Source organism: Hyperolius riggenbachi, chromosome 2 (genome assembly GCF_040937935.1).
Source record: "Hyperolius riggenbachi isolate aHypRig1 chromosome 2, aHypRig1.pri, whole genome shotgun sequence".
Classification (NCBI taxonomy): domain Eukaryota; kingdom Metazoa; phylum Chordata; class Amphibia; order Anura; family Hyperoliidae; genus Hyperolius; species Hyperolius riggenbachi.
The window spans coordinates 40476962-40491394 of NC_090647.1; the positions used below are offsets into that span (position 1 = coordinate 40476962).

General features: G+C 49.5%; 1 protein-coding gene across 1 annotated transcript in view; it reads left to right on the forward strand.

The window, feature by feature from the left end:
- LRRC32 (leucine rich repeat containing 32) overlaps positions 1-13998 on the forward strand; it is a 60443-nt gene extending 46445 nt beyond the window's left edge. The window contains exon 3 of the mRNA XM_068264717.1: positions 11900-13998. Within this exon, the coding sequence (XP_068120818.1) occupies positions 11900-13792 (1893 nt within the window). The 3' untranslated portion in view covers positions 13793-13998. The remainder of the gene's footprint in view (positions 1-11899) is intronic.
- Positions 13999-14433: the final 435 nt, after the last annotated feature.

Here is a 14433-nt window from a genome sequence, read left to right on the forward strand (position 1 = left end):
ATGTGGGTGTGGTCGTGGGTGGAGACAAGTTTACATGAACTAAGCAATGGTGGGACATTAGATTAGGACAATGGTGGCGAACCTTTTGGAGGTCGAGTGTCCAAACTGCAAAGTCACTTTACTATCACAAAGTGCCAACAGCAATTTAAACTAAATACAAACGTTTTAACTCATACATGAACATTATGGAAAATTAAGTTGAAAATAAACTGTGAAGATAAACAATTTCATCCATCGTACTCCTGAAAAAAATTATTCATTTTTTTTAGAACCTCCCAGTTTCATTTTCTGTTTTAAAAAGCAGAAAAAGTAGGTTTAATGCTATTGTCTCATATGATGATGATTCAGCTTTTTCCATAGTCTCGCAGTTAGCAATCATGTGACCCCCAACAAGACAAATTCAGCAATCATGAGGCCCCCCCCATCAAGACAAATTCAGCAATCATGAGGCCCCCAACATGACCAACTCAGCAATCATGAGGCCCCCAACAAGACAAATTCAGCAATCATGAGGCCCCCAACAAGACAAATTCAGCAATCATGAGGCCCCCAACAAGACAAATTCAGCAATCTTGAGGCCCCCAACAAATCATGAGGCCCCCAACAAGACAAAGTCAGTAACCATGAGGCCCGCAACAAGACAAATTCAGCAGTCATGAGGCACATAAATAGACAGCTTTTCACATAAATAGGCAGAATGCCCCCTTAATATGTAGACACCTCTCACCTGGCAGCAGTTCCCCAAAATACACTCAATCTGACAGCAGTGGTTCCCCAAAAATAGGTAGCCCCAGGTCTATAGGTGTCCCCAGAATAGGTGGCCAGCGGTATAGATGTCCCCAGAACTGGTAGCCAGGGGTAGAGATGTCCCCAGAACAGGTAGCCAGGGGTATATGTGCCCAGTATATGTAGGCACGGGTATATGTCCCAGTATATGTAGGCAGGGGGTATATGTCCCAGTATATGTAGGCAGGGGTATATGTCCCAGACAGTATATGTAGGCAGGGGTATATGTAGGCAGGGGTATATGTCCCAGACAGTATATGTAGGCAGGGGTATATGTCCCAGACAGTATATGTAGGCAGGGGTATATGTCCCAGACAGTATATGTAGGCAGGGGTATATGTCCCAGACAGTATATGTAGGCAGGGGTATATGTCCCAGTATATGTAGGCAGGGGTATATGTCCCAGACAGTATATGTAGGCAGGGGTATATGTCCCAGACAGTATATGTAGGCAGGGGTATATGTAGGCAGGGGTATATGTCCCAGTATATGTAGGCAGGGGTATATGTCCCAGACAGTATATGTAGGCAGGGGTATATGTCCCAGACAGTATATGTAGGCAGGGGTATATGTCCCAGACAGTATATGTAGGCAGGGGTATATGTCCCAGTATATGTAGGCAGGGGTATATGTCCCGGTATATGTAGCCAGGGGGATATGTCCCCAGAAAAAGTGGCCATGTGTGCAGGAGGAGGGGAGCAGCGGAGAGAAGAGGGAGAGCTATGGGCACTCACCTTAGGGGGCTCTCCCTCCCTCTCTCGCTCTCCCCTCCGGAGTCCGGAATGAAGTGTGCAGCGGCTGGCAGCGGTGGGCGGAACTTACCTCCTCTCGTCGCACGCGCCGGATGGATTAGCCGCTACTCTGGCCTGATCCAGACCAGAGTGCGGCACCAGAACTTCCGGCGCAGGAGCGAGAGGAGGTAAGTTCCGCCCACCGCTGCCAGCCGCTGCACACTTCATTCCGGAGGGGACAGCGAGGGAGAGAGAGACCCCTAAGGTGAGGGAAGGGGGGGGAGACGTCCGCCCTTCCCCACTGTGCCCATAGCGCTCTCTCTCTTCTCTGCGTGTTCCCCTCCTGCTGGCTGCACGGGCACGCGGCCAGGGGGGGGCAGCGGGCGGCCAGGCTCGGGCAGATGCCCGGTTTTGCCATATGTGCGGACGCCCATGATAGCCAGGTATATAGGTCTCCTCAGTATAGCTAGGTAAAGGTCCCCTCAGTATAGCTAGGTAAAGGTCCCCTCAGTATAGCTAGGTATAGGTCTCCTCAGTATAGCTAGGTATAGGTGCCCTCATTATAGCTAGGTATAGGTCCCCTCAGTATTGCTAGGTATGGGTGCTCTCATTATAGCTAGGTATAGGTGCCCTCATTATAGCCAGGTATAGGTGCTCTCTTTATAGCTTGGTATAGGTCTCCTCAGTATAGCTAGGTATAGGTCCCCTCAGTATAGCTAGGTATAGGTCTCCTCAGTATAGCTAGGTATAGGTGCCCTCATTATAGCTAGGTATAGGTCCCCTCAGTATAGCTAGGTATAGGTCCCCTCAGTATAGATAGTAATAGGTCCCCTCAGTATAGCTAGGTATAGGTCCCCTCAGTATAGCCAGGTACAGGTGCCCTCATTAAAGCTAGGTATAGGGGGGAGTGCTGAAGGGAGAGCCCAAGGTAAGGGAGGGAGGGTGTGGGGCCACCACCCCGCTGCTGTGGGTGGCCAGTGCTCTCCCCTCATGCGCTGCCAGCCTGCCACCCCTCCAGGCCCCAAAGAGGCCTTGGACCGGCCTCAGAGGGCCCCCTTCATGGCTGCAGGAGTTACAGCCCCTATTGTTGTTACACCACTGCTCTGAAGCATCATCAGCTACATACCGTTGGTTTGTCTCTGTAAAGTCCCATTTATCAGATTTTTCCACTTTCTGCCTGAATACTTGCACGAAGTCTACTGACAGAAGATGTAAGTACCTAAGAAATGGGAGAGAATACAAATTATTATTATTTAGTACTTATATAGTACTGACCTCTGCAGCCCTTTACAGAGTACATAGTTATGTCACTGACTGTCCTCAGAGGAGCTCACAATCTAATCCCTGCCATAGTCATATGTCCATCATAGTTTACTGCAAACTTAGGGGAAAGCCAATAACGTAAATGTATAGTTTTGGGATGTGGGAGGAAACCGGAGTGCCCGGAGGAAACCAATGCAGACTCAGGGAGTACTTACAGATTGTGTCCTGGATGGAATTAGAACCAGGGACCCAGCACTGCATGGCAACAGTGCTATCCACTACACCATTGTACTGGCCATAAAATACCTTTTATTTAAAAAAGACATTCTGTATTCTGGTGCACTTTAAAGCAAGTACCGTATTTTTTGGACTACAAGACGCTTCTGACCTGATAAGATGCACCTAGGTTTAGAGGACAAAAACCAGGGGAAAAAATATATACTAAACCGGGTGCATCCATGGTGAAGGGGCATCTTGTGGATTATATCCCCTTTGTACCTCATGCCCCCTAGTACCTCTTGATTTCTCCCTGTGTCCCCCATGTGTCCCCCTCGGTCCTCCTTGTGTCCTCCTCTATGCCTCTTTGTGTCCCTCTGTGTCCTTCTCTGCATGGGCACAGTACAGTAGTGGTGCTCAAATACCCCTTTTTAAAATTCGAGTTTGGTCGAATTCGAATAGTAAATTATTCGAGGTCAGTCGAATATTCGAGTCGAATAATTTTTACTATTCGATTCGACCTCGGACTTCGAGCTCACTATTCGAGTCGGTATTCGAGCTCACTATTCGAGCTGACTATTCGAATTGGCCTTAAATAGCTTCCAACACTTGTTTTGAGGGTGAATGATGCAAGAAACATCTTTTTTTCCAAGTAACAACAGCAAGTGATTATGTGGGGATGTTCCTTTAAAAAAAAATGTGGAAAGAGAAGTTGTGTCCTTAATTTTGTTCAGTAGTGTTACTGTATATACTTGTTCTTCTTCTTCTTTATCTTTCTTCTTCTTCTTCTAGATCTTCTTCTTCTATATCTTCTTCTTCTTCTTCTATATTGTCTTCTTCTTCTTCTTCTTCTTCTTCATCATCATCTTCTTCTTCTTCTTCATCATCTTCTTCTTCTTCTTCTTCATCATCTTCTTCTTCTTCTTCATCATCTTCTTCTTCATCTTCATCTTCTTCATCTTCTTCTTCTTCATCTTCATCTTCTTCATCTTCTTCTTCTTCTTCATCTTCTTCTTCTTCTTCTTCATCTTCTTCTTCTTCTTCTTCATCTTCTTCTTCTTCTTCTTCTTCTTCTTCTTCTTCTTCATCTTCTTCATCATCTTCTTCATCTTCTTCTTCTTCTTCTTCATCTTCTTCTTCTTCATCTTCTTCTTCTTCATCTTCTTCATCTTCTTCATCTTCTTCTTCTTTTTCATCTTCTTCTTCATCATCTTCTTCATCTTCTTCTTCATCTTCTTCTTCATCTTCATCTTCTCCTTCTCCTTCTTTTTCAATATCGTCTTCTTCTTCTTCACGTATTTCTCTTTTCAATTTTTTTTTTAAAGAAATGCAGCTATTTTTGAGCGTAACAAATAGCTGGTGGGCGCACGCATGTTGGAAGCGCCATTGTATGTGCTCCCTGGCAGTGGAAACACAAAGACAGCAGGAGGTAAATTCAGCAGCAGGAGGAGGAGGATGAGTGTGTGGCAGCAGGCAGTCAATGAGGCAGGCAGCTCGCCGTGACATAATAGCCCTGGTACCTAGCGGTGATACCAGGGCTGTAAATAAACACAACAGGAGGTCCCAGACAGCGGTCGTGCAGCCCACATTGTGTCCAATACACAACTGGGACAACACAGTTTTCAACCCGGGCACCTCAGAAAAATTAAACCTTTTTTTTTTTTTTTTAATGGTTTGTTTGGTTTTGGTTTTGCAACCAATATAGCTATTGTTTGACGTAATAGCTGGTGGCAGAGTGGCAGCAGAAGAAGGTAATTCTGTGTACCCTGGCAGTGGGAAACACAGACAGACAGCAGCAGCAGGAGGAGGAATGGAGGAGTAGGCGAGCAGCTATTGTTTGACGTAATAGCTGGTGGCAGAGTGGCAGCAGAAGGTAAATCATCTGTGTACCCTGGCAGTGGGAAACACAGACAGACAGCAGCAGCAGCAGCAGGAGGAGGTATGGAGGAGCAGTGTGAGTGTGGCAGCAGGTAGGCAGCGTGACATAATAGCCCTGGTACCTAGCGGTGATACCAGGGCTGTAAATAAACACAACAGGAGGTCCCAGACAGCGGTCGTGCAGCCCACATTGTGTCCAATACACAACTGGGACAACACAGTTTTCAACCCGGGCACCTCAGAAAAATTAAACCTTTTTTTTTTTAATGGTTTTTTGGTTTTTGGTTTTGCAACCAATATAGCTATTGTTTGACGTAATAGCTGGTGGCAGAGTGGCAGCAGAAGAAGGTAATTCTGTGTACCCTGGCAGTGGGAAACACAGACAGACAGCAGCAGCAGGAGGAGGAATGGAGGAGTAGGCGAGCAGCTATTGTTTGACGTAATAGCTGGTGGCAGAGTGGCAGCAGAAGGTAAATCATCTGTGTACCCTGGCAGTGGGAAACACAGACAGACAGCAGAAGGGCAGTACACAGCAGCCCACTGTAGGTGTAAAATGTGTGGCTGCAGGCGACGTAATAGTCAAAGTGAACCAGGCTGGCTTAGTGAGCAGGAGCCAGGAGGTGGTAAAGGGTGGTAAGGCACATTAACGATGGTTCCGGCAGCCAGTTCATGTCCCCCTCTCGCCGACAACAGGGGCCAGGAACTCGCCTTCCACCCACGCCTGGTTCATCTTGAGAAACGTCAGTCTGTCCACAGACTTGTGAGACAGACGTGAGCGTTTCTCGGTGACCACGCCACCAGCTGCACTGAAGCAGCGCTCGGACAGCACGCTGGAAGGGGGGCAGGACAGCACTTCCAGGGCGTACTGCGCCAGCTCGCTCCAGATCTCCATGCGCTTGACCCAATACTCCATGGGATCAACAGGGGCATCGCTGTCAAGCCCGCTGTACGACCCCATGTAGTCAGCCACCATGCGGGTCAGGCGCTGGCTGTGACCGGAGGAGGATGCTGCTGCATGCATCTCCTCTCTAGTCACTGCTGCCGGAGCCTCTACAGTCCTGTAGAGCTCGTGGCTGAGAGACAGCAGGTCTGTGGGGCGCTTGCTGCTGCTGGATGCAGGCACCTGCTGCTGCCTCTGTGCTGGCTGCTGGACAGTGGGGGTGGAAGGCTGGGGGAAGGCTTCCTCCAAGCGCTCAACAAGGGCCTGCTGCAAGCTCCTTATTTGTTGCGCTGGGTCTCCTCCTGCAGGCGGCAGGAACTGGCTCAACTTCCCCTTGAGGCGTGGGTCCAACATCATGCTGATCCAGATGTCCTCCCTCTGCTTCATCTGGATCACCCTGGGGTCCCTGCGCAGGCACGTCAGCATGTGCGCTGCCATTGGGAAGAGGCGGGCCACGTCTGCTGGCACATCGACGTCAGTGCTGTCCTCATCCTCCTCCTCTGCCGCCTCATCCTCTCTCCACCCCCGCACCAACTCAGCTGCGCTGTGCTGATCCCCCTCATCAGCAGCCAGGTCAGGGACCTCCACCAAGTCCTCCTCCTCCTCCCCCTCAGAGGTGGACTGCGCAGCTGGTTGCCGCTCCTGCTGGTCCAAGGCTGCCGCTCCCTGTTCCAGCAAAGCATCGAGGGCCCTGTTCAGCAGAGAAACCAGGGGCACCCACTCGCAGACCATAGCATGGTCCCTGCTCACCATGTTTGTGGCCTGCAGGAAGGGAGCCAGCACAAAGCACACCTGCTGCATGTGCCTCCAGTCATCATCGGGACGATGGACGGGATGTTGCTGGTCTTGTCCCTTCTCTGAGCGGCGGAAACAGTGGCCAGGGCAAGGTACTGTTTGACAGCGCGCTTCTGTTCAACCAGACGCTCCAACATCGCCAGGGTGGAGTTCCAGCGAGTCGGAACGTCAAGGATCAGCCGATGGCGTGGCAGATCCAGCTCCTTTTGCACGTCTTCCAGGCTCGCACAGGCTGCAGCCGAGCGCCGGAAGTGACGCACAACGTTCCTTGCCGTTTCCAGCAGTTCGCCCATCCCCTGGTAGGTGCGCAAGAACTTCTGCACCACCAGGTTCAGCACGTGGGCAAGACAGGGGATGTGGGTCAGGTTTCCCCTGTCTATTGCGGCAACCAGATTGGCCCCATTGTCGGCCACCACCTCTCCGACTCTGAGGCCTCTGGGGGTCAGCCAAATCCTCTCCTGCTCCTGGAGTTTGGCCAACACATGGGTTGCCGTCAGCTTGGTCTTCCCAAGGCTGACCAAGTGCAGCAGCGCTTGGCAGTGGCGGGCCTTCACGCTGCTGCTGAGGCGGGGGGTTTGGCCAGGTGTGCCGGAGGATGGCAGAGGATCGGAGGAACCTGCTGCAGTTCCCCTGACCCTGCGGGGTGGCACCACCCACTGTGTTGCTGCTGCTGCTGTGCCCGCTGCTGCTCTCCCATCCTCACCCCCTTCCACCAAGCTGACCCAGTGGACAGTGAAGGACAGGTAGCGGCCTGTCCCGAAGCGGCTGCTCCAGGAGTCCATGGTGACGTGGACCCTTTCACCAACCGCGTGCTCCAGCCCTCGCTCCACATTGGCCATCACAAAGCGGTGCAGTGCAGGAATGGCCTTGCGGGCAAAGAAGTGTCTGCTGGGGAGCTGCCAGTCTGGGGCTGCGCAAGCAAGCAGCGCACGAATGTCGCTCCCCTCCTGCACGAGCGTGTACGGCAGGAGTTGGGAGCACATGGCCCGTGCCAGCAAGCCGTTCAGCTGCCGCACGCGACGGCTGCTGGGAGGCAGAGCCCTAACCACCCCCTGGAAGGACTCGCTCAAAAGGCTCTGGCGTGGCCTTTTGCTGACACGGGAATCAGCAGACACAGCAGAGGAGGCCACTGAGGACTGGCTGCCAGAACAGGCCTCAGTGTCGGCGGCAGGAGTTGCAGAGGGGGGAGGAGCAGTGCGTTTCCGCACTCCTGCTGGTGCTGCTGGAGGAGCAGGAGGGCGGGTGGCTGCTGTTGCTGCTGCTGCTGCTGAAGGCTGTGCAGTGATGGGTGTGGTGCCACTGCCAGCACCAGATGCCTTCAGCCTCTGGAACTCCTCATGCTGGTGGAAATGTTTAGCCGCAAGGTGGTTGATGAGCGAGCTGGTGCTGAACTTTAAGGGGTCTGCACCTCTGCTCAACTTCCGCTGACAGTGGTTGCAAGTGGCGTACTTGCTGTACACAGTGGGCATGGTGAAAAACCGCCAGATTGGTGACAGAAACATCCCCCTATGGCATGGAAGCGCTGCTGCCTGTCTCCCTGTGGTGGTTGGGGGGGGGGGCTTGGGTGCGGCTGGTGGTGGTACTGGCTGATGCTGCTGCTGCTGAGCCTGAGACACCAGCAGGCTGTGGGACGCTGCCAATGCTTGCAATGATGCGCCTCCTTGCAAGGCCCACAAGCGCATCCTCCTCCTCCTCCTCAGAGCTGCTGAGGACGACATCCCCTGGAGGTGGTGGCACCCAGTCTCTGTCTGTCACCGGGTCATCATCATCATGCCCCTCCTGAAACATGTCCTGCTGGGATGATGACCCCCCCAAACTCCTCTCCTGATGCATGGATGGGACGCTTGACAGTCGCCACAGTCTTGCTGTCCAATCCCTCCTCCCCCAAAGTGCCCATCAGCATCTCCTCCTCAAAATCGCCAACAACAGCAGACAATACCCTGATGGTGCCTGGGGTAAAAAGACTGCTGAGTGACAGGTCGGCGACTGATGGTGAACTGGCCTCCTCCCCAGGCCCTGCTGGGCGGCTGCTGCGAACAGGGGTGGTGGTGGTGGTGGTGGTGGTGGTGGTGAGGGTGGAGGCCTCGGATGCAGAGCTGATGGCGGGCTGCTCATCCTCCGTCATGAGTTGCACCACAGTGTCTGCATCCTTTTCCTCAATGGGACGTTTCCGACCCGGCTGGAGGAAAATGGGAGCAGGTGCTACACGCTGCTGCTGCTGTGTCTCTGCAGCGTGAGTTGCAGATGCTCCTGCTGGGCGGCGCCCAAGGCGTCCACGGCCAGTGGCTATGGGAGGAATGTTAGCCACTGACGCTGCTGCTGCTGCTGCGGAACTGTGCATGGTGGCGCGCCCGCGGCCGCGGCTTGCCACAATGCTGCTCCCTCTCCTCCTGATTCCCTTGCTGCCCTTGCCCTTGCCCAAACCGCGCTGGCTGCCACTTCCAGACATCTTCAATGTTTTGGGCGTATAGACAAAAGTTTTTTAAAAGGGCGGGTGAAAAGTGGGGTACTTTAATGGAGTGGGTTGGTTGGTGAGGTGACTGAGTGAGTGTCCCCTAGTACAGTAAGTAAGTAGTAACAGTCAGGAAGTACAACTAGCAGTTACAATAATCAGTAGTAATCACAAGTAAATTTAGTGTGTGTACACTCAGACAGTGAGTGCACGCACGCAGGAGCTAGTAGCCTATGAACACAGTGACTGAGTGTCCTAGACTCCTAGTACAGTAAGAGTAAGTAGTAACAGTAAGTAGAACTAACTAATTACAATAATCAATCAGCGATCAGAAGGAAATAGAGTGTGGGTGGTGTGTGTACACTCAGACAGTGAGTGCACGCACGCACGCAGGAGCTAGTAGCCTATGGACAGTGACTGAGTGTCCTAGACTCCTAGTACAGTAAGAGTAAGTAGTAACAGTAAGTACAACTAACTAATTACGATAATCAATCAGCGATCAGAAGGAAATGGAGTGTGGGTGTGTGTACACTCAGACAGTGAGTGCACGCACGCAGGAGCTAGTAGCCTATGAACACAGTGACTGAGTGTCCTAGACTCCTAGTACAGTAAGAGTAAGTAGTAACAGTAAGTAGAACTAACTAATTACAATAATCAATCAGCGATCAGAAGGAAATGGAGTGTGGGTGTGTGTACACTCAGACAGTGAGTGCACGCATGCAGGAGCTAGTAGCCTATGAACACAGTGACTGAGTGTCCTAGACTCCTAGTACAGTAAGAGTAAGTAGTAACAGTAAGTAGAACTAACTAATTACAATAATCAATCAGCGATCAGAAGGAAATAGAGTGTGGGTGGTGTGTGTACACTCAGACAGTGAGTGCACGCACGCAGGAGCTAGTAGCCTATGGACAGTGACTGAGTGTCCTAGACTCCTTGTACAGTAAGAGTAAGTAGTAACAGTAAGTACAACTAACTAATTACGATAATCAATCAGCGATCAGAAGGAAATAGAGTGTGTGTTGTGTGTGTACACTCAGACAGTGAGTGCACGCACGCAGGAGCTAGTAGCCTATGAACAGTGACTGAGTGTCCTAGACTCCTAGTACAGCAAGAGTAATTAGTAACAGTAAGTAGAACTAACTAATTACAATAATCAATCAGCGATCAGAAGGAAATAGAGTGTGTGTTGTGTGTGTACACTCAGACAGTGAGTGCACGCACGCAGGAGCTAGTAGCCTATGAACACAGTGACTGAGTGTCCTAGACTCCTAGTACAGTAAGAGTAAGTAGTAACAGTAAGTAAGTAGAACTAACTAATTACGATAATCAATCAGCGATCAGAAGGAAATAGAGTGTGTGTTGTGTGTGTACACTCAGACAGTGAGTGCACGCACGCAGGAGCTAGTAGCCTATGGACAGTGACTGAGTGTCCTAGACTCCTAGTACAGTAAGAGTAAGTAGTAACAGTAAGTACAACTAACTAATTACAATAATCAATCAGCGATCAGAAGGAAATAGAGTGTGTGTTGTGTGTGTACACTCAGACAGTGAGTGCAGTGCGCACACGCAGGAGCTAGTAGCCTATATGAACAGTGACAGTGAGTGTCCCTACGGGTACAGTAAGAGTAAGTAGTAAGTAAGTACAACTAACTAACAATAATCTATCAGTAATCAGAAGGAAATAGAGTGTGTGTACACACAGACAGTGAGTGAGTGCAGAGAGCTAGCTAGTAGCCTATAAACAGTGACAGTCAGTGAGTGTCCTACTCCTAGTACAGTATAACTACAATACTATTAGTAAAGGACAGCAGAAATACTGGTATAGATGAGAGAAATAAACAGAGGACAGCTGCCCACAGAGGCAAGGCCCCCCTGAGGCCTAAACCTGTAAGCTTGCAGCAGCTGCCTGTCTCTAATGTAACACACAAGCTACTAACTAAAATACAATGTCTAAATAACTAACAACAATATAGGTGTGTATAGGAGGTGTATGTGAGCAAAAACGCTAGGTAAATGACCACAATAGAGCTCTTGCTAAGCCAAAGCACAAAGGAGCAACTCTCTCTCTGTACAAGTCTCAGGCAAGCACGGAGAAACGGAACATGGCGGCCGCTATTTATAGGGTAGGGGCTGGCCAGGGTCCCCCTCTGTGATTGGCTGCCGTCAGAGGGCCTGGGAGCCCTCTGATTGGCTCTAAGGACATCAATCTGGGCTATGACGCTATTCGAGCTCGGTACCGAGCTCGAATAGCGCCGGGTTGCTCGAATAGCTCGAATAGTGAATGGGCTATTCGAGTGTACTCGGATAGCCCATTCGAATAGCTCCAGCTATTCGGAGCTCGAATACCGAGCTCGAATAGCTGAAAAAGAGCTCGAATATTCGAGCTACTCGAATATTCGAGCTCTGCTGAGCACCACTGCAGTACAGGGGTTCCCCGACATTGCGGTGGGTTGGAGGTTCGTATTGGCAGGCGTTCAGGTCAGGAACTCCCTGCATTTGGAATATAAGACACAGTGACTTGTTCCTCCTACTTTTGGGGGAGAAAAAGTGAGTCTTATAGTCCCAAAAATACAGTATATTAAGCGTGATTACTGGACATACAGATCAAAGGTAAAGGCATATGATACCCGCCTGTGAGCTACTGCAGGTACACCAGGGGTCAAAATAAAGGTAGAGGGAGACCTGGAGGGCACAGCAGCACTCGGAGACCTTGTGGCAATTGCCCCCATTGCACCTAGGGTAACAAAAGATGCACCATGACTTATAAATAGCATTTATATAGAGATGATACTTGTAGTGTTTTTTTCCTAACTGTTTCATATTTCTGTCTCTTCCAGATAAAGATGGGAGAAGCATCATGTCAGAACAAATCTCTGCATCGGGTTCACCTGGAGCTTCCCCTGAGCATCCGAACCCTCAACCTTTCAAATAACAACTTGAAGAACATCACCAAGGACCCTTTGTCTTTGTACTCCTTCTTGGAGGTTCTTGATCTGAGCAAAAATAAAATCAGTTTTATTGAACACAACACCTTCAAGAGCATGGTCCACCTGAAGGAAATTAATTTGTCTGACAATAATCTAGACAGGTTTAATTCCTATAACGCAACAGACATAGGACTTTTGCCCAATGTGGAAAAGTTGGACCTCTCAAGAAACAGTCTGTACACAGATATGACCGGATATTTTTTACAGGATGCTCCCCTTCTTCGTTATCTGTCTTTAGCAGAAAATAGCATCACTATGATTTCGGCAGAAACTTTTTCGGGAACCCCTCTTTTGTCAGAGGTAGACCTTCGTAATAATATTATCATGGACATCGAGGCAGGCTCCTTTGACCGCCTTTTGCATCTCAGGAAAATAAATCTTGTCATGAATTCCATCACCTGTATATCAGAATTTAACCTGAGCCAGCTGGAAAGTCTTAACCTCAGCAAAAATAGTATTCAGACATTCCATACCTCAGAGTCGGAGGAGGAATATAGTCTCAAATATGTTGACCTTAGCGACAACAAACTTATACATTTTCCTATTTTGCCATCTATCAACAACCTCATTTCCCTAAATTTATCCATGAATCTTATAAGTTTTGATAAATCATCTTACGACGAGCTTGCTTGGTTAGACGAGGAGAGATTAAGTAACGCAACTATGGTTAATCTTCTCAATTTGACCTATTTAGATTTAAGTTACAATAACATCCAATCCATCCCAGAAGAATTCTTTGGTGCTGTGCCCATGCTTAAATTCCTAAACCTGAGCCACAACTGCTTTGAATATTTTTCCTTGGGACCAACAACGACCATGAAACTTTTGGAAGAGCTTGACCTGAGTAGCAACTCCATTAAGAATATATCGCTGGCTGAAAACTCTCTACCTGCTTTAAAAAGACTTCATTTGCAAAATAACCAACTGAAGTTTGTGGACTCTAATGTCTTTCAAAAACTTCCGAGTGTTGTCTTCGTTAATCTGCAAAGTAACAATGTCGATCTGTGTGGGGTAAGCTGGGAAACGCCCGTGCAGATTATAGAGACAGACAGATGTGTATCCTTTGTCAACATTCCGACTTTACAACATTTAATTCTCCGAGACACCATGCTGGAATCTATACCAGATTATACGTTTTATGGCACAGCATTGACTATTCTAGATATCTCTATGAACCTTCATGTCAACATAGGGAAAAACGCTCTGAAAGGGTTAGAAGTTTCACTGAAGGTTCTGCATATAGAAGACAATGCTCTCCTTCGCTTGAATGTTGACCTTCCACTTTTAACCCAACTCAGATATTTGAATTTATCAGGGAATCAGTTAACATGGTTACCTTCCTGGAATAAAAACTGCCACTTAGAGACTCTTGATCTAAGCAACAACAGTTTCAGCAGTTTGAAGGACAGCAATATCCCAGTGCTAGAAAACACGTTAAAAACTCTTTCTTTGAATGGGAATCCGCTAAGTTGCTGTGAGAACTCTTGGATCATCCACATGGTCAGAAGAAATACGGTGACTGTTACAGCGTTGGATTCCACCACGTGCCAGAACACTAATGGCCACAAACAAGAAATAATGTTAGCTCAAAACAGGTCAGACAGTTGCGAAAAAGATGACTTAACGAACATGAACACTGTGATCATTTTAACAGTAGTGGTGGCTTTGGTAGTCACGGTTGTGGGTGTTTCTTCATTGGTTTGTTATTGTAGGCAAAAACTCAAACAACAATTTAAAGCTTAGCTTGTTGGGACTTCTTCAAGCCATTTGGGATGAAGACCTTGCTCCTTACTCTCTGGACTGGACTCCAGAAGACTTGAATGTTCCAAAGCAGGCAAGGAACCAGCAATGCTCAACAAACACTCCTCAACTGACGTCATTTTTATCATCACGGATTTCAGTTTCAGTACGTCGACAAAATATTGAGAACATTAAAGGGACTTCGAGCTCACCCAAAAAAAGAAAGTTGTACTCACCAGGGGCTTTCTCCAGCCCAGTGCTGGTCGGGAGGTCCCACGCCGGCGTCCTGGCTCCTCTCCTTCTCCCCGCTCCGGAATGGCTGGCAGGCCGCAGCCCGGGCGACACTCGCTCGAGTGTCGGGCTGCTCCTTCCGCGTATGACGCGGATTACGTCACACGCCGGCCGCCTCGCGTCATCATGGCGGCCGGCGTGAAAGTAATGCGCATGCACGCTTTAATCGCACATGCGCAGTACTTTCACGCCGGCCGTCGTGATGACGCGAGGCGGCCGGCGTGTGAAGTCAGCCGCGTCATACGCGGAAGCTGCAGCCCGACACTCTGCCGAGTGTTACCCGGGCTGCGGCCTGTCAGCCATTCCGCAGCGGGCAGAAGGAGAGGAGCCAGGACGCCGGCGTGGGACCTACC